This window comes from Suricata suricatta, chromosome 14 (assembly GCF_006229205.1).
Source record: "Suricata suricatta isolate VVHF042 chromosome 14, meerkat_22Aug2017_6uvM2_HiC, whole genome shotgun sequence".
Taxonomy (NCBI): Eukaryota; Metazoa; Chordata; class Mammalia; order Carnivora; family Herpestidae; genus Suricata; species Suricata suricatta.
In genome coordinates, this window is record NC_043713.1 from 79,424,710 (window position 1) to 79,449,328 (window position 24,619).

The 24,619-nt window shown below is 56.7% G+C and overlaps 1 protein-coding gene across 5 annotated transcripts; it reads left to right on the forward strand.

The window, feature by feature from the left end:
• On the forward strand, nucleotides 1–23,462 carry SLC8B1 (solute carrier family 8 member B1). 5 transcript variants are annotated; one of them, XM_029921297.1, is made up of 18 exons: nucleotides 1–161; nucleotides 549–695; nucleotides 978–1,171; nucleotides 1,877–2,118; nucleotides 7,639–7,791; nucleotides 7,884–7,936; nucleotides 8,088–8,145; nucleotides 8,293–8,398; nucleotides 8,478–8,645; nucleotides 9,755–9,862; nucleotides 11,362–11,415; nucleotides 11,690–11,820; nucleotides 13,668–13,809; nucleotides 16,502–16,623; nucleotides 17,943–18,096; nucleotides 18,825–18,905; nucleotides 20,265–20,329; nucleotides 22,391–23,462. In XM_029921297.1, the coding sequence occupies exons 4-18, from the start codon at nucleotides 1,951–1,953 to the stop codon at nucleotides 22,586–22,588; spliced, it is 1,761 nt and encodes a 586-aa protein (XP_029777157.1). In that variant the 5' UTR covers nucleotides 1–161; nucleotides 549–695; nucleotides 978–1,171; nucleotides 1,877–1,950; the 3' UTR covers nucleotides 22,589–23,462. The 5 variants fall into 5 exon arrangements, with proteins under 5 accessions (XP_029777157.1, XP_029777156.1, XP_029777155.1 ...); XM_029921296.1 differs by lacking the exon at nucleotides 978–1,171 and having other exon boundaries at nucleotides 2–161; XM_029921295.1 differs by lacking the exons at nucleotides 1–161; nucleotides 549–695; nucleotides 978–1,171 and adding an exon at nucleotides 1,178–1,266.
• Nucleotides 23,463–24,619: the final 1,157 nt, after the last annotated feature.

Sequence of the window (24,619 nt, forward strand, 5' to 3'; positions counted from 1 at the left end):
GACGAGCCAGGAAAGTGCCCTCGACTCTGCCACCGGCCGGGCGCCCAGGTCCGGGACAACACCGGGGCGGAACGTCTGGCTGCGTTGGCCGGGGACCGGGAAGGCCGCGAGGCCTGGCGGGATCGAGGTTCGGAGTTTGCAAGTCCGAGACCCAGCCAGAGGTAAGCGGCGCCTCCTCGCCCGCCCGGGCGCCGCCGGAGGGCCGGGCACCCAGAGTTCAACTTCTCAGTCTCCTCAAAGATTAGGAAACAACACTTTGATATTCCCGGGGTCTCGCACCTAGAAAGAGCAGCCGCAGATGGGGTTGCAGCCCAACTTCCTGTACCCGCCTCTTCCTTTCGGGACTGCAGCTCTAATGAGCGTTGGGCTCCGGACAGGCGTACAGAAGGCGCTCGATAAATGCTCCCTTGTGAATGAGTACAAGAAATCCGTCGTCCGCAGAGAGGAGGCACGTCCTGACCCTCAAGCTGGGGACACCAGAGATGCAGACATTTATTGAGCTCTTACTGTATGCCTCGAATGGGCCCCCATTTGTCTCCATTTTGCAGATACCGAATCAGAAGCTCAGAGAGGTGAAGTGATCTCCCCAAGGCCGCACAGTGCTTGTCAGTGGCCGAGTGACTGGATTGGAAACCTGCAGTGTCTGGTGCCAAGTGAAGTTCGGGAAACCAAGAGGAGAGGGGGAAAACCACCAGGTAAGGAGGGAGCCCAGGGACAGGCCCCTTCTGCCCCCCTTCTCTTCCCTTCTCTTCTGGGGCCTCCTCCTCCCCCTCCAGCCTGGTCAGGTCATTGAGAAACATTTGTGTAAAGATGACCAAAAAAAAAAAAAACCCAGAACAAAAAAAAAGCCCAACGTCGTTTTCTGGGCTTTGTTTCTCGTGATGGCAAGAACAAGGCATGGTCATGTATAACTTGTGAAAGAGGCAAAAGAAGGAAATTGGTGTGCCCAAGGCTTGTTTTTTTTTTTTTTCTTCCAGTTTGATTTCCTTGGGAGGAAATGCAGCTGGTTTTGCTCTGGCGTTGAGCTAAAAGGCAGATTCTAGAATCCAGCTCAGCTCTGCTGCTCACAAGCTATGTGATTTTGAGCAAGTCACTTCCCTCTGGGCCTTGATTGTCCCATCCCAGGAGCTGTTGGCTTTGGGACCTCCTTGCCGTCGGTGACTTTGCGCAGGTTAGGGGACTCCTCAGAGCCCAGCTCCCTCCTCCATGCAAGCAGGGCGGGGACAATGACATCTGCGCAGTTGTTCCCAGGACTGGATGGGAGAGGTAGGGCACCGCCGCTGGGGAAACCAGCCTGGTTCCGAGCCCAGGTTTGCTTATCTGTAAAATGGAAAGCATCACAGGGCCTTCTCTTGGCCAGTTCTGGGAGCTCAGTGAGGTCGTCTGTGATAAGTGCTTAGCTCACCGTAGCACCTACAGGGGCATGACTTAGTTGTCTCATGTCCGTGGCCCAAAGGCCAAGTTCACCCCCATAAGTACGTCTTTGTCGTTGTGAGGGCTTGTCAAGTCCCCACCACTGCCCACTGCCCATATTTGTTTCGCCCAGCTGGCCTTTGGAGCTGGGATCCCCTGGGAGTCCCAGGACTTCTTCTCTCCCTGATGGTCCCGGCTCAGGTCCTGATGGGTGGGGGAGGCCTGCGTCTCCATGGAGACCCTATCTGGGGGCTTAGGAAGAAGGGCATAACTAACCAGCGTCCTGAGTGAGTCGGTCCCTCCAGAGAGCCTCCATCCAGAGAGTGGGTTTCTACATTTGGCTTTCCTTGGGGGGTGGGGCAGGAGGGAGGACCCCTCCTCAGCTGAAAAAGCTTCCAGTCCCCTCCTGCTGGGGCCCGGGCTCTTCCGTGACACTGCCCCTTGTTCTCACGTCACCCCGCAGGCCACTGGAGCTGCTTGGAAGTGAAACGCTGCAGAAGGAGAAGTGGAGACCGAGGGCCGGGCTCCGTGGGGCTGATGAGCGGCAGGCAGCCGAATCTGCACTGGGTGCTGAGTTTGTTTTGTGTGCTGCCCATGGTGGAGACGGTGTCCGGGGCCAGGGGCCCATTTACAGGGGCCCACGTGAGCCCCCCGTCCTCAGCCTCCGATGTGAAGCCGACCCCCACGATGGACGTGTACATCCAGGTACAAAGCTGGCGTCAGGTGGGGGTGTATGCATCCAATCAGCAAATATTTATGGCGTGTCTGCTGCGTGTGCCAGGTACTGAGCTGAACCCTGGGATGTCCCAGGGGATGATAAAGACAAAACTCCCTGCCCTCTTCTGGGAGGACAGATAAAGAGGGACACATGGACATTTCAGGTGGCGGTAAGATGTTAGCGGGAGCTGTGGTAAGGAAGGTGTATTTTCAATGAGTTCAGAGTGGGTGGTCACAGGTGGCTTCTGTGAGGAACGGACCTCTGAGCCAAGCCTGGAATGGAAAAAGGACGTCATTTACACAGACATGGGTGGGGGGGGGGTGGGGGGAGCATTCCAGGCAGAGAGAACAGTAAGTGCAAAGGCCCTGGGGCAGCAAAAAGCTTGGCATGTTCCTGGAGCAATGAGGAGGCCAGATGGCTGGTATAGGGTGAGTGAGGGGGAGAACGTTAAGAGATGAGGATGGAGAGGTAGTGATGGTCAGATTATAAAAGGCCTTAGAGGCTGAGGCTACGAGGTGGTGTTTGTTTACAATAGTTGGGAGTCCGTGGAGAGGATTAAGCAGGGTGTTGTCAGAATCTGATTTTTTTCTTCAAAGGAGCTCTCTGGCTTCTCCGGGGAGAGTGGATTGAGAGGAGTGAGGGTGGCAGTGGGGAGACCCGTCGGGGGGCCTCTGCAGCTCTCTAGGTGAGTGGTGGTGGGTGTGGGAAATAGGACACGGAGGGATCTGCAGTAAATGTTGGGGGCACACTGCGTGGGACGGATGAGACGGGAGGGCATGGTGGTGGGAGGAAGAGATTTCTGGGGGGAAGGAGGTGCTGCTGGATCAGATGCATGGAGGCAGGAGAAATGGAGACGCCTCAGTGAGAGGCAGAAAGCCTTGCTCCAAGACAGGGAGGCTTTGGGCCATTGAGACAGGCTGCGGGAACTCGCATGATGCCCTTCCGATGTCTGTAAGCAGAGGAGAGATCCGAGGAGATCCTAAGTGAAAGACCGAAGGCAGAGGACTGCTCACAATGACCCCCTGGGAGTCCTCCTACCAGCAGTGGCTGGAGTCCCTGTTCCCAGGAGAATGGTGTCAACAGACCCCTCCCTCTTGAACTGAAGCGCTAAGAGTGTTAGTGCCCACTTAGTGGGGCTGCAAGGTAGCTCCCTGCCCGCCCTCTGCGGCAGGCAAACGGGCAATTATACCCATTTTACAGATAGGAAAGTGGTTTATGGTTACTGTGGTTATAAAATTCACTGCAGCCTCTTGGGGCATGCTCCTCGGGGCGGGAAAACCAGAATAACTTGTGGTTTGTGCCACATAATCTCTGAGCTATTGAGCATTTAGGCCAGCACTGTGGCGCGCTCAGCAAATTCTTCCCCACCCCCATCCCTTGATCTGGAGATGTATTTCTGCCATAGATGAAGATTTACCGGGATCAGGGAGGGTAAGTCAGAGCCAGGAGAGGGCTACATACTTTCCTCGGTGTCCTTAGCAAGGCAGGGAAGAGGAGGAGAAGGGAACGGGGAGGAGCTGCAAAGTCACCCACCCCAGACTCAGCGCAGTGCCACCTCGAATTTGCTGCCCTGGGGCAGAGAGCTGGGGACAGCGCTGGGCGTTAGGGGAGGGCATGGCCCGCTTGGGGTGGGGCAGGCACCCTGTAGAGGAATGTGATTCTGGAGGCCGATTTGGGGGACCCGCCTTGCTGGCCTTACTGGCTCACTCTGCCGTCAGGGAAATGAAGACAGGCCTTGTGGGGCACGCCTCCTGCTTCCTGGCATCCTCCCTGGCTGACCCTGAGGACAAGGAGGAGGGAGGGAGGGCGGGCAGGAAGGGGAGGCCGCCCCCACCGCCACCTGGGCTGGCTCCCCAGGAGCTTCAGCTAGTCACTCTTGGGCAGGGCTGAGTTTGAAGCCACCGAGGGGCAATCACTTTGCCTCTCTGTGCCTCGGTCTTCACCTCTATTAAATGGAAACAATTGTACCAGCCTCCTAGGTCTGTCACTGAGTGAGATGGTGCCCAGCACAGTGTGTGGCAAAACAGTTAGGAGGACCTACTGTGTGCCCGGCACTGTGCAAGACTTTGGTGGGGAGGTAGGCGCTTAACGAGTGATCCTTCTAATTGCTGGGGATTTCAGAACACAGAAGTGCTTGGAAGGGGGGAGTACCTGGAGTGATGAGAATTTATAGCTGGGGATCTGCTCTAGGCTGGAGGTAGTCAGGGAAGGCTTCCTGGAGGAAGCATCTGGGGACCCAAGAATTGGAGGATGAGCGTGGATAAACGTGGACAAGGGAGTGATGCGCCAGGTGGAAGGAGGGCGCGCAGTGGATACAGGGGGCTCAGTGCCAGCCAGCAGGGTGGGGGCGTGGCCAGAGGGCCCTGAGACCGAAATCTCAGAAGGCCAGAGGGGGTGGAGCCACGACCTGAAAAGTGATTTCTCTTTAAATCACGGTGCTACATACACGACCTAAAAGTTCACCATTTTTCAGCGTGTCGCCCTGGGGGCACGGGGACACTCACACTGTCGTGGGGCCGCTGCCCCGCCCCCGTCTGGTGGAGCTGAGCCTCTGTCCGCCTTAAATAACCGCTCCCCAGCCCCTCGCCCTGCAGCCCCTGCTGCCTGCTTTCTCTCTCTAGGAATCGGACTAGCCCAGGCACCTCCGATAAATAGAGCTAATGGGTGTTTGGTCTTTTCGGAGACAAGGTCATTGCCGGAGCGCAGGGCCCTCCGTTAGGTTCCCGCAGGGGCTCATCCGCGCTGTGGCTCGCGTGGGAATCTCCCTCCTTCCGAGACTGAAGTCCACTGTGCCGTAGACCACGTCTTGTTTATCCGTTCATCCCCCCCGGGACCCCGGGGCTGCTTCTAAACCTTTAGGCTGCTGTGAATACTGCCGCCCGGACGTGGGTGTGCCAGTCTCTCTCTGAGCCCTGGCTTTCCGTTCTTTTCCGTATAGACCTGGAAGCGGATTTACCGGTGATTCTGTTTTTGCCCAGTTTTATGGGGATAGAACTGACATCTGGCACTGCCCAAGTTGAAGGCCTGTGGCATAAGGAGCCTGTGAGACGATGACCGTGAGCTTCGTTAACATCTCTCATCTCATGTAGATTAAAAAATGAAAGAGAAGGGGCTCCTGGGGGGCTCAGTCGGTTCAGCGTCCAACTTCGGCTCAGGTCATGATCTTAGAGTCCGTGGGTTCGAGCCCTGCATCGGGCTCTGTGCTGACAGCTCAGAGCCTGGAGCCTCCTTCTGATTCCGTGTCTCCCTCTCTCTCTGCCCCTCCCCTGCTCGTGCTGTCTCTGTCTCTCAAAATAAAATAAAGACATATAAAAAAAATTTTTTAAACCTTTAAAAAAAGAGAAAAAACTGATTCTTTCCTTCTTTCATGCTGAGAACTCAGAATTTATCGTCCTAACAGCTGTCACACAGTAGAGCTGAGTAGTCACTATGTGGTGCATTTCACCCCTGTACTGGGTGAATTCTCGTCTTCATTTTTTGAGGAACTGCCCCGCTGTTTCCCACGGCAGCTCCGCCGTTTTCCATTCCCACCAGCAGCGCACGAGTGTTCTGTTGTCTCCCCATCCTTGCCAATACTTGCTTTTTCCAGATGCATTTGCTTTAGATAGTAGCCATATTAATGTGTGTGTGTGTGGGGGGGGGATTTACAAAGCTTTTTTTGGGTAACATTTATTCATTTTTGAGAGAGAGAGAGACAGAGTGCGAGCAGAGGAGGGTCAGAGAGAGAGGGAGACATAGAATCCGAAGCAGGCTCCAGGCTCTGAGCTGTCAGCACAGAGCCCAACATGGGGCTCGAACCCACGAACCGTGAGATCATGACCTGAGCCAAAGTCGGCTGGTAAACCGACTGAGCCACCCAGGCACCCCTCAAAGCTTTTAATGCAAAGTTTGAGAAGGGGGAGGGAAATTCTAGGCGGTAGGTGGTGCCTCAGCACATGCATGTCGGGACAAAAGACAAATACAGTCATTCAGAGACCTTCCCACTGAGAAATCTGGCAGTTTGAAGAAGGAATACAAATGACCAGTGGTGCGTGTTTGAGGAGGGCTCTTAACAGGGAATCGGGAACTTGCAATTTAACAAGGAGATTCCTACCCAAGACTTAGTGGCAGGTACTGGTGTGAATGCCCCTTTGCCATTGCGGGGGCAGGGGAGTGAATTTTGGCCACACCCATCAGATATGTAAGCTCCGGGTCCCTGCCCGCATTGTTTGGACACTACCACTACCGTTTTGTTGGGCTTCCGTTGACTTCTAGTTGACAGCCCTCTTTTTCTCGAGCGGCCCCAGCGTGGTAGGCAGGAAGTGCTGGGGAGCTGGGGAGGGACGGGTAGGAGTTGGTGTGTAAACACCCAGCACCCTTGCCTTCGGGGTTATCTTGTCTTCCCCTCCTCCCACTGCCTCATTTTGGCAGTTGCATTCCATACACCTCCCAAATGCTTATAATTTTTTCTCTTAAAAATTTTTTTTCCCCCAAATACTTACTTATAAATCCGTGTGTCCGGGTTGCTTCTGGCGGAACCCAGACTATGATGCACTCTGACTCAGCACTCTTACTTCTAGAATTCTCTCTTTCAAAATATTTTTGCGTGTACTCAGAGTCACATGCAAGGAAGTTTATTTTTGGTGATATTGAAAAATCAGACACACCCCTAGGCCTGTCAGAGGGAAGCGTTAGGTTTCTTGGGTGTCCTTCGGGGGGTGGACACTCCACTGATGTTGGAAAGACCGGCAGGGAGGGGTACCTGGGTGGTTCAGTCCATGAAGCGCGCTGACTCCAGATCTCAGGGTTGTGAGTTCAAGCCCTGCGTTGGGCTCCGCACTGGGCTTGGAGCCTACTTGAAAATTAAAAAATTAAAATATATCGATGGGAAGTGTGACAGGTAAGGACAGGGTTCTAGAGACTCAGACCGGCCAGATTCCCTCCCTGTCTACCACTGAGTGGCCTTATCTGTATACTGGGTGTCATAATAGTGCCTTCCTTGAAAGACTGTGGAGCAGATTAACTGAGATACATTTTAAGCTCCTGGCATGGTGCCTGCCTTTGAGCAGTTACTCAGAGTGCTTTGACTTTTGTCAGCTCCTTCATTGTTATGTGTGCTGATATATGAATACACAGCATATATGTGAAGTGGTAAGAGCAAGTTGTAAAAAGAAGAGATTTAAGATGCATGTGTTTGTGTGAAACAAAACAACTGTGTAACAGGATGTATAGACAAGGTCATGGCGCCTTGAGGTTACTCTGGAAACTCACGGTGGGTGGGGACTTGGGAGAGGAGGGATTGTGGAGGGAAGAGAATGGGGAGTTTAGAAAGCTTCCTGTGTTTGGTTTTGGAAACAGTATGCATTTGTAAATTACTTGTGTTAATTTCAAACACACATTTATTTAGAAAATTTAAAGTTGGTGGGGGGGGGGGGAGTTAGGGGCCGGGCTGAAGGAGCTGGTCCTCAGGTGCTTAGATGGTCCGGTCCGGCCACCCTCAGGGTGTCCCCCTCCCGCCCACCCTGCAGTGCCGTGACGTGTGTGGCCTGAACGTCTCTGACCGCTGTGACTTCATCAGGACCAACCCTGACTGCCGCAGCGAGGGGGGCTACATCAACTACCTAGAGGAGCTCTTCTGCCGCTTCCCGCCCAGCCTCCTCCCTCTGGCCATCACCCTCGATGTGAGGCCCTGCCCCGGGGAGCTGGTGAGAGGGGCTGGCGGCCCAGGCCGGGCCTGACCCTCCCTTCCCTCTCCGTCCCCCGCCCGGTCCAGGCTTTTTGGCTGCTTTACCTGTTTCTGATTCTGGGAGTCACTGCGGCAAAGTTGTGAGTTTGGCCTTGGGCTCACGCGGCCCGGCTTCTAGTTGGGAACAGAGTTCCCGGGAGGTCGACACTCGGGTGTCCCCGTGTCCGGGGGAAGGATGCGGGCCGGGACCACTCACCGTGGAGGCCCACACCGTTTGCTTTCTCTCCGCAGCTTCTGCCCTAACTTGTCGGCCATTTCCACCTTGCTCAAGCTTTCTCACAACGTGGCAGTATCCTTCTGGCCAGGCCTGCACCCTGGCGGGAGGGCGGGCAGGCAGGGGGGCGGCTGGGGGATGGGGCGGTGTGGCTCCCGGCCCAGGAAAGGTCTGGGCAGGCCAGGGGCCCTGGTTGGTGTGCCCTTGACACGCCCCCCACATGGCGTCACCTTCCTGGCATTTGGGAACGGGGCTCCTGATATCTTCAGCGCCCTGGTGGCTTTCTCGGACCCACGCACAGCCGGCCTGGCCCTTGGGGCTCTGTTCGGTAAGAGTGGCCCAGCGGGGGGTGGGGGGAGCAGAGGGAGCGGGGGCGGGGCGGGCTGAGCGTGCTGTCCTCCCCCCAGGTGCCGGTGTGCTGGTGACGACTGTGGTGGCAGGTGGCATCGCCATCCTGCGCCCCTTCACAGCCGCCTCCAGGCCCTTCCTCAGAGACATTGTTTTCTACATGGTGGCCGTGTTCCTGACCTTCACCGCACTCTACCTCGGCAGGGTCACACTGGCCTGGGCCCTTGGTGAGCAGCCATGGGGCTGGGCGGGTCACCCGTCACCCAGGGCTGGCGGGCGGTAGGCCCGGGGGGACACCAGGGGTGGCCACAGCATCCCTTTGGTTCCCAAGTAGGGAAACCCAACTCAAGCTGGTTTGAGCAAAACAAGAAAAAAAAAGGACCGTACAGTTCAGATAACCAGCGGGGGAGGACGGAGACTGGGGTGACCGTGCAGACTTTCAGGGTGTCTCATCTTCTTTTATTTTATTTAAAATTTTTTTTATAGTTTATTTTTGAGACAGAGAGAAACAGAGCATGAGTGGGGGAGGGGCAGAGAGAGAGGGAGACACAGAATCTGAAACGGGCTCCAGGCTCTGAGCTGTCAGCACAGAACCCGACACGGGGCTTGAAACCACGAACCGTGAGATCATGACCTGAGCCAAAGTCAGACACTTAACGACTGAGCCCCCCAGGCCCCCCAGGATGTCACATTTTAATGAGCAGTAGAGCCAAGTTGCTGACTGTGGCCACCAGGGTCCCTGCCGCACACACATTCCACTCACGGTTCAAATGACGTGGATAGAGGCACAATGATAGAGGGTTAATGAAACCAACGAGGGGCGCCAAGATGTAGAGATACCCGGGGATCAGGAGCCCCTGAAAGGGCAGGGAACGCTGGCCGGAGCCCCAGGAGTCCTGGGAGGTGTAGAGCCGGTGCCACCAAGCACGAGCGACTGTCACAGAGGGTCCCAGGCCCCCACAGAGACAGGACGCCACATTTGCTGCCAGGCTCCCTCCTGGCCGAAACCGGCACAGCCCAGGCTGTGGTCTCGGGACACAGCTTCCCCAGGGCACAGAGCAGGGCACCAGCCCTTAGCACTTGAATCAGGTCCCGGAGGCCACTGTCTGTGTCAGGTGTCTCCACTTGGATTTCCAGGGTGCAGGGGTCAGGCGGGGAAGACAGGCCAAGGAAAGCAGAGTGGCGGGGAGGGGCCTCCAGGAAATGCCGTTTGCCTCCCGGTGCTGGGTTAACACAGACCAGCAGCACCAGGCGGCGGCTGTAGACCCGGCAGCCTGTGTCCTCTGGGCCTGTGGCCAGCCTGCTGCGTGGTGACGGCCCGCACCCTTGTCGGCAGGTTACCTCGGCTTGTACGTGTTCTACGTGGTCACCGTGGTCGTCTGCACCTGGATCTACCGCTGGCAGCGGAGGAGGTCCTTGGTGTATTCCATGCCAGCTACCCCAGGTGAGGGTCTGAATGGGGTCCCAGGAGAGGCCAGTGGGGGCTGGCCCCCTGTGTGCCCTTCGCGACCATCTCACATCTGGAGCTGGTGTCATTGTCCTTCGCCTCTGTGCACGGTCTTGCCGGTGCCCTGCCTCCGTGCTCTGGCTCGTGCCCGTGAGGCCGCTTCCTCACCTGCTCGTCCAGGTTCCTGAGTGCTTCCTCCTCCATGCTCTTCCTAGGTAACATCTAAGAGCTGTCACTGCTCAAGTCCAGGGCTGCTGCGGTGTACATACATAAGCGCACACGCATACCCCCAGTACAATACACGTGTGTACAAATATGTGCACAACACACATATGTGCACGCGCATACCCCCAGCACAACACACGTGTGTACAAATATGCACAACACACACGTGCACACGCATACCCCCACATTACACACATATAATAATGTGTGTACAAATGTGTACAACACACATATGTGCACACGCATGCCCCCACAGTATAATACACGTGCGTACAAATATGTGCACAACACACACATGTGCACATACCCCCACAGTACAATACATGCATGTACAAATATGTGTACAACACACATATGTGCACACGCATACCCCCAGCACAATACACATGTGTACAAATATGTGCACAACACACATGTGCACACACACACACCCACAGTACAATACACACATGTACAAATATGTGTACAACACACATATGTGCACACGCATACCCCCAGTACAATACACGTGTGTACGAATGTGTACAACACACATGTGCACACACATACGTCCACAGTACAATAATGCGTGTACAAATGTGTACAACACACATATGTGCACACACATGCCCCCACAGTAATACACGTGCGTACAAATATGTGCACAACACACATGCATACAGTTGACCCTTGAACACCTCGCAGGTGCCAGTGACTCCGCCTACAGGAAGTCTGCCGTGATTTTTCCTCTCCTCCCCTCTGTCTCCTGAGTTTCCGAGTTCAGCCCGCATCCACCCCATGCTGTCTACGAGACCCATCGTAGCCCATCAGGCTGGAGGGAAAGGGGAAATGAGGCCTGGAGAGGGCCCTAAGGTCACATACAGGCAGCACTAGGGCAGCCATGATTCCTCACTCGACAGAGACCGTTTTGATTGTAGGCCCTCTGTGCTGGGCTCAGGCTGTGTAAGCCTCCCAGAGGCTGCCAAGAAAAGTTCCAGACTGAAAAAGAAAAATAGGATGGGTCCCAAATTCTGACAAGTGCCAAAAAACTGAAGTCAGCACACGTTTGAGTTACGTCTTCAAACGCCCTTAACATCACATTCGAAGATATTTTTTGCATTAGACTTTTTCACTTGGTAAGAATCCTGAGCGTGCACAGGGATTCTGAGAAATCTGAGGTCCAGGCAGCCTGGACACATGTGCCCTGGAAACCGCCCTGTCGCGGAGCCGTCCTCCCCCGGAAGGGCAGTGGAGAGCGTCTGGGCTCTGGGAAACACGCCTCTCTCCTGCAGAAATGCTCTCAGACTGTGAGGCGGAACCGGTGTCTTCCAACAGCTATGACTACGGTGAGTCTGGTCTCCGTGCCCAGCGGGGGTGGGGGTCCCGGGCAGGGCGGGGGGTAAAGAAGGGGGGAGACGGGGCCATCCAGGTCCCAGGAGCGAGGCTCCAGTCACCTCTCCCTGCACAATGGCGGAGCTGCGGGCCACGTTCGGCTGCCTCCTGCCAGGCCCTGGGCTTTTCCTCCTTCCCGAGGGTTAGGAGGAGCGGTGGGCAGGGGAGAGGGCTTCCTGGAGGCCGAGCCAGCTGCAGACCCCGCCTGTCTCCCCCTTGCACACCCAGGTGAAGAGTACCGGCCGCTTCTCTTCTACCAGGAGACCACGGCTCAGATCCTGGTCCAGGCCCTCAACCCCTTGGATTATAGGAAGTGGAGGAACAAGTCCGCCTCCTGGAGAGCCCTCAAGGTGTTCAAGGTAGGAAGGGGGGGACCCTGGAGCCAGGCTCACGCCTCCATGACGGCGGCAGGACAGTGTCTGCTCAACCTTCTCCGGCTAAATGACAGCGGAGGGGCTAGGGGTCTGCTGAGAGCCTCTCGGAATAGATTACCTAGGACATGATGGGGAAACCGAGTCACGGAGCTTGGCTGGTGGCTTGACCTGTGGCTCTGCCCCCACCACAGAGAAGGAGAGCATCTGGAACAGAGGGAGAAGGGGACGGACCTCTCCCGACTTGGTGACGGGCGGCTGGGGCTGGGCTGTGCTCGGAGGTTCAGGTCCGCCCCGCGTCTCATTCTGGGGCCCGTGGGTGCTGGGCGTGAGCTCTGGCCTTGGCAGAAGAGGCCAAGGCAGACTTTGCGAGCACAGTTCAAGCCTCTGCCCCCCGCCACATTTGCGGACAGCCCGTTGGCCGAGGCGAGCCACGTGGCCAAGTTCAACATCAGTGGGGCAGGGCGATATGTTCTGCAGACTCTAATCACGGGACAAGGGCGTGTGGGTGTTGCATTCTGTTGCAGGAAGGGGCCGGAGCACCGTCAGCAGTGCTGAGCCTATGACGGTCGCTGTGACAATTCAATAAAAAGTAACAGGTGGAGGGCTGATACGGTGCCTGACAGGCATGTCCCGTCTCATTGCAATTCACTGCAGTGAGCTTTACCGGTATTGTGTCTTTTACAAGCCGAAGGTTTGCGGCCAGCCTGCATTCAGCACCACCTTTCCAACAGCCTTTCCTTATTCCACGGCCCTGCGTTACGTTCTGGTAATTCTTGCGATATTTCATGCTTTTCATTATTACTTAATTTGTCGTGGTCGGTGATCGCGACTCGCTGACAGCGCAGATGACGGTTAGCGTTTTGTAGCCTCAGAGTATTTTTTTAACTAAGGGACGTGCATGTTTGTCGACACAGGGCTACTGCGCAGTTAGCAGGCGACAGTGCAGGGGAAACAGCTTCTGCATGCACTGGGAAGCCAACGTACACATCGGACTCGCTTTATTGCGGCGTTCGCTTTATTGAGGGGGTTTGGAATCAAACCCGTGATGTGTCTGAGGCTTGCATGTGGGGAGCCCTCTGTACGTGTCATTACTAATTTAGTTACTGGCTGAAAACACAGGGTGTGGAGTCGGTCGGAGCGGGCCCTGTATCCCAGCTTCCCAGACCCTTCTGTGTGGCTTTGGAGAAGTTCCTTAACCTCTCTGAGCCCCAGTTTCTTCATCTGGAAGGTGGGGAAAGAATAGTTGCTATGCATGGGGCATGGGGTTGTCAGGATCAGTGGATGAGGTGCTGTGGTCAGCTGAATGACTCCCCCCAAAGATGCCCACGTCCTGATCCCCGGAAACATGACTATGTCACCTTCATGGCACAAGGGGTTTGCAGATGTGATAAAGGATGTTGAGATGCAGAGATTATCCCAGGTCATCCGGGTGGGCTCCTTCCAGGGAAAGAGGGAGGCGGGGCAGGGGCGGGGCTGGAGTCAGGGGATGTGATAACAGAGGCACAGCTTGGCATGTGCGGGGGCCACAAGCCAAGGAATGCAGGTGGCCTCGGACACTGGAAAAGGCAAGGGAACGAATTCTAAGTTTCCTGCAGAGCCTCCAGAAGGAGGCACGGCCCCACTGACACCTTGATTTTAGGCGCCTGTTCCCCAGAACTTGCTGGAAGGCACTCCGTTCTGGCAAAGGTGTCCCAGTCGCAGTGAGGAGACTAATACAGCGCTTGGCCTGGGTCCGCCCGAGGTCGGTGCGGCCAAGCGACAGCCGTGTTCTCGCCTAACCGAGCCCACGCACAGCCAGCTAGTGACCCCTCCCGCCTCCGCACACTTGACAGCTGCCCGTGGAGTTCCTGCTGCTGCTCACCGTCCCCGTCGTGGACCCCGACAAGGAGGATGGCAACTGGAAACGGCCCCTCAACTGCCTGCACCTGGTCATCAGCCCGCTGGTCTTGGCCCTGACCTTGCAGTCGGGGGTCTGTGAGTATCTGGCCTCCCCCTTCCCCACATTCCAGGGCTTTCTTTTCAGGCGCACCGTAGGGCACCTGGACAGCGGCAGAATCCTGTACATACAGCAGGCACTTAATATATGCTTGTGACATAAAGGACCCCAGCCTGCCACGCTCGCATGTTGGTCCAGTACTGCTGGCTCCGCCCGGTGGCCCTGGGGCCGAGGCCAGCCCTCCGCTCTTTTGCTAGTATTCACATATTCGGAGGTCTCATGTCGGAATCCAGAAAGCTGGATTCGGGGCCACGTTTCTGAAGGCAGAGTTGGCTGGCGCGGAGAAGGGCATCCCCGACGGGGGGACGCCTGCTGTCCCAGTCACGGGCGTCCCCTCCGTTGCCCCCTGGGGGACCCGGCTGGGGAATTGGTGTCCATCTGCTCCGGGCTGCCCTTGCCTTTTCTGACCTGTTCCAGCTAAAGAAATGCCCTGTATTATCAGGCGTCTCCCATCTCCTGCTGCTCAGGCGTCTTCCTACTCTCTGCCTGTACTATCTCGTGCCGCCTGCCGGTCCCTCTGTCCCCTGGGCCTCACCTGGAGGTGGAGGGGGTAGGGCTCTGGTGGCAGACGCATCACTGGATGTTGGCATGAAGAGCCGCCATGTTCCCTGGGGGGTTCCTCCCTGATTTGGGGGGTGACACAGTGGGACAGTCCACCAGGGCACGGTGTGGTCCCAGAGCTGAGAGGGCGCCCCCTGGGGGTGTTGGCCGTCTCGCTCCTCAGTCTTTCATTCCCCGACACCGACGAGGCCCCAGCCCCAAGGCCTTGCTCTTGTGACCTTTGTGGCTTCTGAAAACCGTAGTTCCCAGGCATCAGTGATTCACGAGCCCTCTTCCTGATTTTTCTCCCCCCGTGTACTGTTACATTGGACATTTTTATTTCTTTTTTTTTTATTTTCTTATGTTTTTTACTTATTTTTGAGAAAGAGAGACAGCGCGAGCAGGGGAGGGTCAGAGAGAGAGGGAGACACAGAATCAGAAGCAGGCTCCAGGCTCTGAGCTGTCAGCACAGAGCCCGACGTGGGGCTTGAACCCACAAACCGTGAGATCAGGACCTGAACCGAAATTGGATGCTTAACCGACTGAGCCACCCAGGCACCCCTGGACATTTTTCTTGACTCAACTGTCTTTAAACTTAAATTTATTGCAAAGGAAACCATATCACCTTCCCCGATAGGAAGCCGGCTTCATTGCCGAGACATGGCAGGTAACCGCCAAGATAAACACGATAAAAATTAAGCACCTGAGCCGGGAGCCCGTGTTCCGTAGGGCACTCGGCAGGTGGCGGAGACGCCTCGGACCCATGAGCGCCCACGGAGACTCGCTCCGCAGGCGGAATCCTGCGCCTGAGGTGTGGTCCTGGCGTGGTAGCGTCTTGTCCACATGCCCACACCGTCTGCTGATAGCAGGTCCACGCTGGGGAAACCCTGGTTCGGGCTGAAGCATTTGTGATGCCCTTCTGGGCTGAGCGCCGTATAGAGGGACCCTCAGACTGGCTCCCTGCCGGAGGGGGTGTCACGTCTGCCGGTAGAGTGTCCCAGCCTCCCCCTTCTCTAGACCACCCCCAGAGCCGTCTTTCTAAAGTGCCACTTTTTAGATGTTGTGGCCACTCCTGCACTCACAAACCTCCATGGCTCCCCAGTGCCTCCTGGAACAAGCCAGCTGGCTCGCCCCCCACCCCTCCTGCTCCTGCTCGGTTCCTTCCCAGTCCAGCTCTCCCCTCTTCTCCTGTGGCCCTCGTGCCCTCTCTCTGCTCACATCTCATCTTACATCCTCAGCCCTCCTGGCCAGCCCACACCAGCCACCTCGGAAAACCCCCCTACAACAGGCTTAGCAAATACAGAGAAAGACCCCTCCCCCCAGCGTCAGGTTCCAAAGCCAGTGTTACCAGCCCAGACCACGTTCTGTCAAAATTACCTTCGAGACTCACCCACCGTATACTGGGGACACGATTTTGGGTATCAGCTCCCTCGTGTAATTCTGCCAGCCGACATTGGAGAGCCGGTGAGCTAGACTGAAATAAAAACAGGAGGCAGCGTCTTGACGCAGGCGTCTGGGTAGCCAAGCCCAGCGAGACTGGTGCTGGCTCCCAGGGTGGGAAGGGCTGTGTGTGGAGGATTCCAGAGTGTGCTGCCTGCCCGTAGGGAGGGCTTCCTCCTTTTCATGTTTTGATATGAAGCCCCTGGAGCTTTCCTAACCTTTACTGGGTTGGCTTGTGGCATGGTGTCAAGAGCAGGTGCTGGGCTCCAGGGTCAGTGGGGGAGGGGTGGGTTTGACTGTCCAGTTCCTTTAGTGGAGGGAGGCCCATCCATTGGCAATGCCTGGCCAGAGGGGGCTGCCTTGAGGCTGAGTTTGAAGAATCATCTGCATCATGGTTGATTAGTGATGTCTGCCACGGTGTGGGAAGGGACAGTGGTGGGGAGCAGGGCTGGCCATTCCCATCCTAGAGTCCGTCTCTCACATGTCTGCTGCCTTTCCCACACGACTAGCTTGAGGCAAGGGCTCTGTCTTTAATGTCTCTGTCCCCTTGCATCCAACAATGGTGTGTGAGTGAGTCTGGGTCTCTCCGCCAGCCCTCTCGCCCATTCTGGGGAAAGCGTGTGCCCTCCGGGAGGAGGGGCCGCGTGGAGGCAGCGGACAGTCCCAGCCCCCTTTCTTGGCTCTCTGCAGATGGCTTCTACGAGATCGGCGGCCTGCTTCCTGTCTGGGCCGTGGTGGTGATTGCGGGCACGGCCCTGGCTGCGGTGACATTTTTTGCCACATCCAACAGTGAGCCTCCCAGGTTTCACTGGGTAAGAATCCTCAGTTCTCCTGCGTGGGAGACGGGACCCTGGAATCTCCCAGAGAGATGTCTGTTCGTGCCCCCAGGGCAGTTAGGCCAGCGATCACTTTCCGTGATAACAGGTCTTTAAAGCCATTTTTTTAAGTTAAAAAAATTTTTTTAATGTTTTTTTTCATTTTTGAGAGAGAGAGAGAGACAGTGTGAGCAGGGGAGGATCAGAGAGAGAGGGAGACACGGAATCTGAAGCAGGGTCCAGGCTCTGAGCTGTCAGCACAGAGCCTGACGCAGGGCTCGAATCCACGAACCGTGAGATCATGACCTGAGCCGAAGTCGGACACTTAACTGACTGAGCCACCCCGGGCATCGCTGTTTCACTGTTTGAGGACTTGCCAGACCCTTTCCTACTGCAGGAAGGTTGTTTCCAACAGTCAGGTCCAGGATGCAATGGTCCAGTGCTCGTGGGTGGGTTTTTTTTTTTTTTCTTTCCCATTCTCTCCACCCTGCAGCACCCTGAGGTAGTTTTAGACGGTTTGTCCAGAGTTGACTTTTTTAAAATAGTTCTGTTGTTTTTTTTTTTTATTTGTAACAATTGTTTATTTTTGAGAGAGAGATACAATGCGAGCAGAGGAAGGGCAGAGAGAGAAGGAGACGCAGAATCTGAAGCAGGATCTGGGCTCTGAGCTCTCAGCACAGAGTCTGACACGGGGCTCAAACTCACAAGCTGTGAGATCATGACCTGAGCCGAAGTCAGATGCTTAACTGACTGAGCCACCCGGGTGCCCCCAGAGTTAACTCCTAAGCGTTCTCTTAAAATTCCTTTTTTTTTTTTTTTTTTTTTTTACTATTTATTGACTTTTAACAATTGCGGGTTTTGAAGCATCGGTACACATTCCAGCACGGATGTGCCTTGAAGACATGACGCTGAGCGAAGGAGCCCAGTGACAAAGGACCGCGTGTTGTGGGCGGCCGTGTGAATGGCGTGTCTAGAGTCGTAGCCTCCAGGCCCTGGAGGGAGGCTGGGCGGGCGGGGGGGTCACTGCTGATGGGGATGGTCGTGGTCGTGGGACAGCGTTTGGCCCACAGACGGGAAGCTGAAGGGAGCGACGACTAAAGAGTAGTACTGAGCTAACCTTTTATTGAGCACGTACTGCGTGCCAAGCACTAACTGCTTTGAATCTGTTAACTCATTTATGCTCATGACGGTCCCAGGGGTAGATACTGTGATCATCCCATTGTACTGCTGGGGGAACTGAGGCCGTATCCCTGCTGGGGACCGGGAGCCCCGCTGGGGTCTGGCCTCGGTCCATCAGCACACCATTCCCTCCCCAGCTCTTTGCTTTCCTGGGCTTCCTGACCAGTGCCCTGTGGATCAACGCAGCCGCCACGGAGGTGGTGAACATCTTGCGGTCTCTGGGCGTGGTCTTCCGGCTGAGCAACACTGTCCTGGGGCTCACGCTGCTGGCCTGGGGGAACAGCATTGGAGGTGACTCGGGGCCGGGTGGGTCTGGGATGAGCGCAGTTACATTTCACTGCCCTTTGCTCCCCTAGCCAGAGTGCATGTGAGCAGCTGCCCTCAGCACGTGCTCAGGCCCACTGCTGTTTGGGAGCTCTGTGACTGGGCATAGGGAGGAGATGGCCTGGACTGGACCTGGGCCAGGAGCCTATAGAAGCCCTCTCCTCTTCCCCCTTGTGTAATGTGTGCACATGTGGCTCCCCATAGTTCAGGCAGGACACGGAGCCCATTGCAGCCAACCGTGCTGATGTGTACATGCGTGTGTCACATATGCCGGCATTCACACATGCACACATATACCCTTCTCTAACTGTTGGCTGCCAGGTAGGGTTGGTTAGGTTGTGCACTGCACAAGCGCTTTCAGACAAGGAGGGCTAAAATCTAGATCTCCTTCCATTCACCCTTTGGGGTGCCTTTTTCTAATTTGCATAAGGTGCTATGTGTACTCACAGCAATGGCACGTTACACCCCCAGAGTTGCCCCAGGTGGAAAGGGATGGGGGAGAAAGGATTCAGGAGGGAATTATGTCATGGGATGCATGGCCGAGTGCCCAGCCAGCCAGTGCAAGGTCCAGATGTGCAGTCATCAGTGTTTGTTGACGGAATGACTGTGGGTAAGAATAAGGAGGGAATGACCAAAAGGCTGGGGACGGGGGCGCTGCTCACCCCCATTCAAGGCCGTCTCTCATTTCCGTGCAGATGCCTTCTCAGATTTCACGCTGGCGCGCCAGGGCTACCCGCGGATGGCCTTCTCCGCCTGTTTCGGCGGCATCATCTTGAGTATCCTTCCTTCAGGGGCCTGCCCTCCCCATGGCACTGGTGGCACAGGCCCCGTGAGCCACGGGTGGGCTCCGTGCCCCACTCCTGGCATTGGTTCGTGCAGCACCACCTGGGCGGGTGACGCAGCTGCGTGAGCCTCAGCTCCCTCATCTGTGAAATGGGGGTGTCGAGAGGACTGAGCTCAGAAGGGCTGAATGCTTGGTGCCTGGTAAGGCCTCGTGGGGGCAGATACTGCTGTAAGGGCAGCGGTATGTTTAGCAGACGCCCCCGTGCTAAGCTTATGTGTGCCCTTTGGAAGACCCTCTCCCTCTTGCTTATGGGTGTCATGGTCTGTAGACGTTAGGAGCTGGCAGACTTTTTCTTAGGGCCGGAGAGTAAATATTTTAGACTTTGTGGGCCATGCCACGACCTGACTCCGCCACGGTTGTGTGGAAACAGCCATAGGCAATACAGAAATGAATGGGCATGGCTCTGTTCCAATAAAACTTTATTTATAAAAGCGACAGTGGGCCAGATTTGGGGCTGTAACGTGCCACGCCCTGGCCTATATAGAAAAGACAAGGACAAGCCCCCTGGGGCTGAGAAGAAAGAGCTTTAAAAGTAGACAGTCTCGGGTCCCAGTTCCAGGGCCCCCACCTGTCAGCTGTGTGACCTCAGGGCTTTGCACACATCGTGCTCTCTGAACCTCGGCAGTGGGTCCCATCAAAGACTGATGATGAGGCGGAGCACCCAGGCCAGTGCCTGGCCCATAACGTGTGCCCAGCAAACGGTCGATGTTGCTGGTTGTGAACTAAAGTGATATTACTTGAAAGCACTTGAAATACAAACCCTCCCCCACCGTCCCGGGGCTCCACGATGCGAGGGCCTGCGGGGCAGCCTAGTGCAGGGAAGTGGCCGCACGGCACAGCCAGAATGGGCGGGGACTGGCCATTTGCAAGTCCCTGGCTGGACAGGGCCTTTGGGGGGCGGAGGGGGGCCCTTCGTACCCATTGAGACCTGGTCCCGGTTTCCCGCCGTGGCCTTTCCTGATCCCTCAGGTTGGGGTGGGAAGGAAGGAGCCCTGCCTGGAGCAGTGTCCCTTGAACAACACCCATAGATGACCTTGACCTGTGCTCTGTCCCAGGTCACCCGCCCCCCAGCCACAGAGAAGCCCCGTCCTTACCAGGGACCAAGTACATGTGTGAACTTACTCCCTCCTTGCAGACTGAGTGAGAAATGTGCATTAAAAGGGCTAAAACTAGAAAGGGTCTCCTTAGGGTTGGGGGTGCTGGGTGGGTGCGTAGACCACAAGGAAAGCCGAGGGGCGTGGGCTGGGGGCTGGGGGGCGTTGTTCCAGCACATTCCTGAGCCGGGCCACAGATATCCTGGTGGGAGTGGGGCTGGGCTGCTTACTGCAGATTTCCAGGAGCCACACGGAGGTGAAGGTGAGTGGCCGAGCCCTTGGGCAAGGGGCCCCTTCTTGGACTTTGCTTTCTTCCTCTTTTTTTTAAAGCAGGCTTCACGCCCAGTGCGGAGCCCCATGCAGGACTTGAACTCCTGACCCTGAGATCAAGACCTGAGTTTCTCTCTCCTCATCTTTCTCCTGTCCCCCAGTGCAAGAACATTCCCATCTCAGCAGCATACGCTTGCTGGGCAGAGGCGTTATCTGAACTTGTGACACGTCTGACGTGTAGAATTTTTGAAAAATATCTTGAATATGGGGTTGAAAAAAATGTATTCCTTGCAAGTTGCAAGTTCACGGAGTAGCCAGGATGTAGCTTTGGGGGCTGGGGCGGGGTGGGGCAGGAAGGCCCTGGATTCATGTCCTGGTCCCATCACTTAAGTCTCTTGCTCTGTGACTTTGGGTGAGTTAGGACCTCTCTGGGCCTCAGTCTCCTCACCTGCCAAGTGGGTTTGATGGCGGCCCCACAGGCTTCCTGGATAGATGCACGCGGTAAGGGCCAGGCTGAACTCCTTTCCCCAGCGCTGCCCGCAGAGGACAGACGAGGGTGGAGGACCAAGGCAGCCCCAGCAGGAGGCCTGGCAGATTTGGAGAAGGTTCTGAGACACACGGAGTGGAGCTTCTCACGCCTCAAGGGTGCCCAGGGAGGGCAGGAGACTGGTCCCAGGCGTTCCGGCGGGAGGGGGCTGGGAACGGCGTTTTAAAAGAAGCTCCCTGTGGTCTGACAAGGCACGAGGCTTGAGAAACCCGATTCTCAACAAGGTTGAAAACAGCGGCGCTTCTCAGGCCCAGGGAGGTGACCGAGACGTGTGGGTGTTTCAGGCCGGCCTTGTGGTCAGATACTCCAGATCTTCTAGAGAAGAAATCGGGATTCCTGGGGGAACTTTCTCGGGTCTCAGATGCTGCTCAGGGCAGACGGAACCCGGCACAAGGCAGATTCGACCCGCCGGCCGCCAGTGGGCCTTGCGCCCTGGGCTTCTCTGGAGGCCCCGTGCAGACCCCCGCGCGAGGGCAGTGGGGGTGCTGTGGGCTGGAAGTGGGAACAGTCCGGGGCTCGGGTTGGCGGGGACCCTAGTGTCTTGGCTGTAATTAGCAAGCAGTGACAGGGCCAGCCTTTGTGGTGGCCACGCCCACAAGCAAATAGCTAGTCACTGCTTGGAAAGTTGGCTTTTCTAAAAGGTAAACACGGGCTGCCAATTTTGTTTATACTCTTCATGGGTTTAATAGGCTTCTTTCACAATCAGTTCCCAGGCAGTTCTGGTTAATGAGGATTTAGGGTTGGCTCCCCGAGGGGCTGATTTCTTCCTTTCTCTTGCTCTTTGTGGGGGGTGTGTGTGTGTGTGTGTGTGTGTGTGTGTGTGTGTGTACGCGCATTCCACTGCCTTTGTGCGGAGTTTTGGAAACGCTGCCTCTGCTAATCAGGAGGGAAGGCATCATGGACGGACGGCCAGGGGCTGGTGGTGGCCGGAAAACACAGGCTGCTCTGAAACGTGACCTCGCATACCATTCCATTTCTGGTTTCCAGATGGATGTGCAGGTCTCCGTGTGTGCGCCCACACGCATGTGCGCATGTCCCTGTGTGGGGAGCAGGCTGGGGTGTCGCTAAGAGCTTGGGCATCAATGTGGGCTCTGCCACAAACTAGTTTCCTCGCCTGTGCGTTGTGGGGACAGGCGCTCCCCTCACAGGTGGTTGGGAAGACCAGAGACTCGATGATGCCGGGTGACAACACCCAGCACAGTACCCACATCGAGTCTTGTGTGGATGTGAATGCTAAGTCTGGGAGGAAGAGAGCCGGGGAGGATCCTTTTCACTTCTTTCTGATCCTCTGTGTTGCTTGAGAACTTGAACTTCACCCTCTGCACGGACCATGCGTCTGTAACAGACCGTGTGAGTTTTCGCTACAAGTTTGGTGGCTTTCCAAAGCATAGGGCTTCAGGGCGGGTGTGCCATGCCACGGGGCCGGAGGTGTTGCGCCGGCCCCTGGCGAGGGGTGGGTGACTGGTGGCTGCAGTGACCCAGCCTCTCTCCCTCCTCCCCCCACAGCTGGAGCCGGACGGATTGCTGGTGTGGGTCTTGGCAGGTGCCCTGGGCCTCAGCCTCGTCTGCTCCCTGGTCTCGGTCCCCCTGCAGTGCTTCCAGCTGGACAAAGTCTACGGCCTCTGCCTGCTCCTCTTCTACGTCAGCTTCCTCGTGGTGGCCCTGCTCACCGAATTCGGGGTGATTCGCCTGAAAAGCGTGTGAGTGGCACCACGTGGCCGGGGCCGCCTGCTGGCCGGGAGGTGTCACTGCAGGCAGCGAGATGGAAGTCGGGCCTGGGCGGCTGGACTGGGGTGGCTCCTCGGCCGGCCGCCACCCTGCGCAGGGAGACCAGCTAAGCCTTGTCTCTGGGACCGGAGCTTCACTGCAGACAGAGTTACAGACAGAAGGCAGACATTCTTGGATCGTCTGTGGAGCAGCCCGGAGGCCGGGTCAGGGGTGAAGGGGATGACGGAGTGCCTTCCAAGCTGGCCCCGGAAGACCACCCGAGTGCTGGGGGCCTGGACCCACGCCCTGCCGCCTTCCTGCATCTTCTCAGGACTCACTCAAACTGCCGCCGAAGCCGGGCTCAGCCAGGGTGACTCCAAGGACGGGCGGGCGGACACCATGGGCCTCAGGCTACCCGTGGCTGAGTTCTCGATCGGCACCGCCCCCCAGAAAGAGGATGTGAGACACCTGCCTGATTTGGGAATTTCTAGTTGCCACACAAATGAAAGCCCAAAGGAACAGGGAAGTGAGTGGAACCGTTCGTATCGCTCCCTGGCTCCATACTGTCGGCAGCACCTCTGTCCCCTGAGGCTTGGGTTCCCTCAGCTGTGAAACAGGAGTCCTTTTGACTGTGCCCTGTGCCTACCTCAGGGGGAGCCCTGGGCTGTGGGGTCACAAGGCCCGAGAGCTCCAGGGAGGACACGCCGAGTGCTCCACAGTGCCTTCTCGCCGTCCCGCCACCGCCCGGACTTTCCAGGGAGCACCTTTGTTGTTTGCCCGACTGCCTTGGGCCGGCAGCGGCAAAGGGATACAACTGTCTTTTTTTCCAGTGAAAAAGTTACTAAATATTTCAAGTGTGCAGAAAAGAACAGACCCGGCTCTTACTGGTTCTTCCTCGCCTGGGCCGGGTGGTGAGCGGCTGGTCCCAGGGCCAAAGGCTCTTGGTCCTGATGGGTCTGAGCTCTGCAGCTCAGGGGTGGGGCTGAGGTGGGGGTCGGGACGACCACGGGACGGGTCCTCTCCGCTCCCCCACAATCCTGGAAGCCACGCAACAGCGCTTGGTGGAAGTCACGAGGCGGCAGCCACGTTTACAAAGCAGAGGCCTTTTTTTTATTAATATGCCAGAAATCCGGAGACACAGTGGGTTTTCTAGGTAACAAAACACCGATGTACAAAACCTTGCAGCGTTCTCCCGCTATCCATACAAAATGATTGTCGTGTGGTGTGGAGTAAGGCTGGGTTGGGGGAGGGAAGCGAGGAGGAGGGACCAGATGGCGTCCCCCCAAAGCGGCACAGGGCACAATGCCATCGTGGCTGCTGGCGAGGTTGCTTTCATTCAGCTGTGACACGGGAGGTGAGGGGGCATCTGAGCTGGATGATGTCCCGGGTCCCGCAGAGCTCGCAGCCCTGGGGGACCCCCAGGGGCCAGCTGTCCTTAGCCCCAATGACAAGGGCGCCCACTACTAACGGGAGTCTGGCCCTCTGCACCCATCCCATCCTGGCTAAAGCCAGGCCTTTCGAAGAGGACAGGGCTGCAACGGAGGACTACACCCCACCCCCTACACCGGGGGCCTCAACTACCCTGGTGCCCCTCCCCAGTGGCCGGGGGGGAAGGAACTAGAATGAGGCCCAGGCAATCAGGGCAGAGGACCTGTCCTCCTTTGTAAGCTGTCCCTCAACTCCTGCTTCCGAAATACCCATTTCAATATACAAATGCTTTTTAAAGGCACCCAATTGTGCAAATAAATAAGGTTCCTTCTCTGGAGAGGGCAGAGGGTTCCAGCCTGGTGCAGAGCTGCCTGGACTGGCCGGTGGCCCTCAGAGATGGAGAGGACAATGCCAGTCTCCTGATGCCCCGGGAGATCTCACTGGTTCATTGTTTCCCCAAAGGGCTGTGCTTTAAAAACAAAGCCCCCCACCTCCCCGGGAGGGGCACAGCTGTGCGGTGCTGGCTCCAGTCAGCAGCCCCTCCAGGACCGTCCTGAGAAGGCTAGGCCTTGCACTCGGCCGGGGGCGGGGGGGGGGGGG